The sequence below is a fragment of the Aureococcus anophagefferens genome (assembly GCF_000186865.1).
Source record: "Aureococcus anophagefferens unplaced genomic scaffold AURANscaffold_1466, whole genome shotgun sequence".
Lineage (NCBI taxonomy): Eukaryota > Pelagophyceae > Pelagomonadales > Pelagomonadaceae > Aureococcus > Aureococcus anophagefferens.
In genome coordinates this window covers 1-1,446 of record NW_008706413.1, presented here as the reverse complement: position 1 = coordinate 1,446, position 1,446 = coordinate 1, and the positions used below count along the sequence as shown (strand labels likewise).

At 74.6% G+C, this 1,446-nt stretch overlaps 1 protein-coding gene across 1 annotated transcript; it reads right to left on the bottom strand.

Annotated features, from left to right (window-relative positions):
- Window positions 1-298: 298 nt before the first annotated feature.
- On the bottom strand, window positions 299-1,446 carry AURANDRAFT_69336 (hypothetical protein; the record flags this gene model as incomplete). Its single annotated transcript, XM_009045103.1, has 2 exons — window positions 299-812; window positions 993-1,446. Coding segments are annotated over 2 exons (968 nt in total), but the record flags the coding sequence as incomplete, so codon positions are not given.

Below are 1,446 nucleotides of genomic sequence, written 5' to 3'. Positions count from 1 at the left end.
AGGGCGCGTGCGCGGACGACGCCGCGTGGTCGCACATCAACAAGAAGAACAAGAAGCTCGACTGCGTCAGCATCGCGCGGAACCCCGGCCGCCGCTGCGCCTTACCGGGCGCCGCGGCGGCCTGCAAGCAGACCTGCGGTGGGTGCTGAGAGCTTCCCCACTCGCGCGCTACGCAGAAGCAAGCAACCCTGAAGTAAGCGCGGAGGACGCCCAGAGCCGCGCGCGCCGTTCGTCGGGCGCTCGAAACTACGCTTCGGCAACGCGGGGTAGGGGTGTGCTGGTAGCAGTCCCCGAAGTCTTACGGCGCGCCCCCCGTCGCCCGCCAGCCCTCGATGTCGTCGACGGACGACGGCCCCGGCGGGACGATGCCGGGCGCGAGGCACGCGTAGCAGAAGTGGTGGCCGCAGTTCGGGCAGCCGCTCCCGGGCTTGATGTGGTGGCAGGCGTGGCCGTGGGAGTGCGTGATGCGGAAGCCGCAGCGCGGGCAGGCCTTGGACGTGGCGCTCACGAACGCCGCGGTGAGCGCGTCGCCGTCGCCGCCGGTCGCGACGTCCGAGCACTGGACGAGGCGGTGCGCGGGCACCTTGCAGCGCACGCAGGAGGCCCGCTCGCAGTAGGGGCACGTGGCGAAGGGCGGCTCGGCCTCGATGCGGCCCCGGAGCGAGTCGGAGAGGGACCCGAGGAGCGCGGAGCTGCTCCGGGGCGTGCGCGCGGGCTCGCCGACGCCCGCGAGCTCGACGTCGCCCGCGTCCGCCGCGTCCGCCGCGTCGGCGACGTGGACGACCTCGTCGTTGAGCAGGTCGCGCGTCGACCTGCGGGCGCGCGCGCGTCGGCTTCGAGCGCCCGGAAAAAGAAAGGCGACGCCGGCGCGGGACGCGGCGAAGGCCTGGCGGCCCCAGGCGGCGCCGCGCGCGACGCGCGCGCGCAGGCGCCCGGCGAAGCGCGCGGGCGACGGCGGCGCGCGCGGCGTGGCGGCGCGGCCCGCGCCGTACTTCGCCAGGACGTCGCGGTGCGGCACCGCGAAGAGCCGCCCGCACGTCGGGTGGCAGCAGTAGAAGCGCTCCGCCTTGGCGACGTGCGCTTCGTCGAGGAACCGCGCGAGGCGGTCGTACTCCTCGGACGCGAGCGGCAGGCAGTCGCCGCGCATGTCGTCGCGGATGTCCCGCGCGACGAGCGTCTCGACGACGTCCTGCGTCACGAAGGACGCGCAGCCCGCGACGTGGAGCGGGCAGCGGATGCCCTCCTTCGTGACGTTGGCCTCGACGTCGCCGAGCGCGTTGCGCACGTAGCCGATGGAGCAGGACGCGCAGAGCGTGTGGCCGCACGCGCCGAGCGACGCGAGGAAGTCCGCGTGGACCTCGTCGAAGCAGATGGAGCAGCTCAGCGTCTTCACGGGCGCGCGCACCGCCGACGGCTCGTCGCAGCGCCGGCAGACGCCGCGCGGGA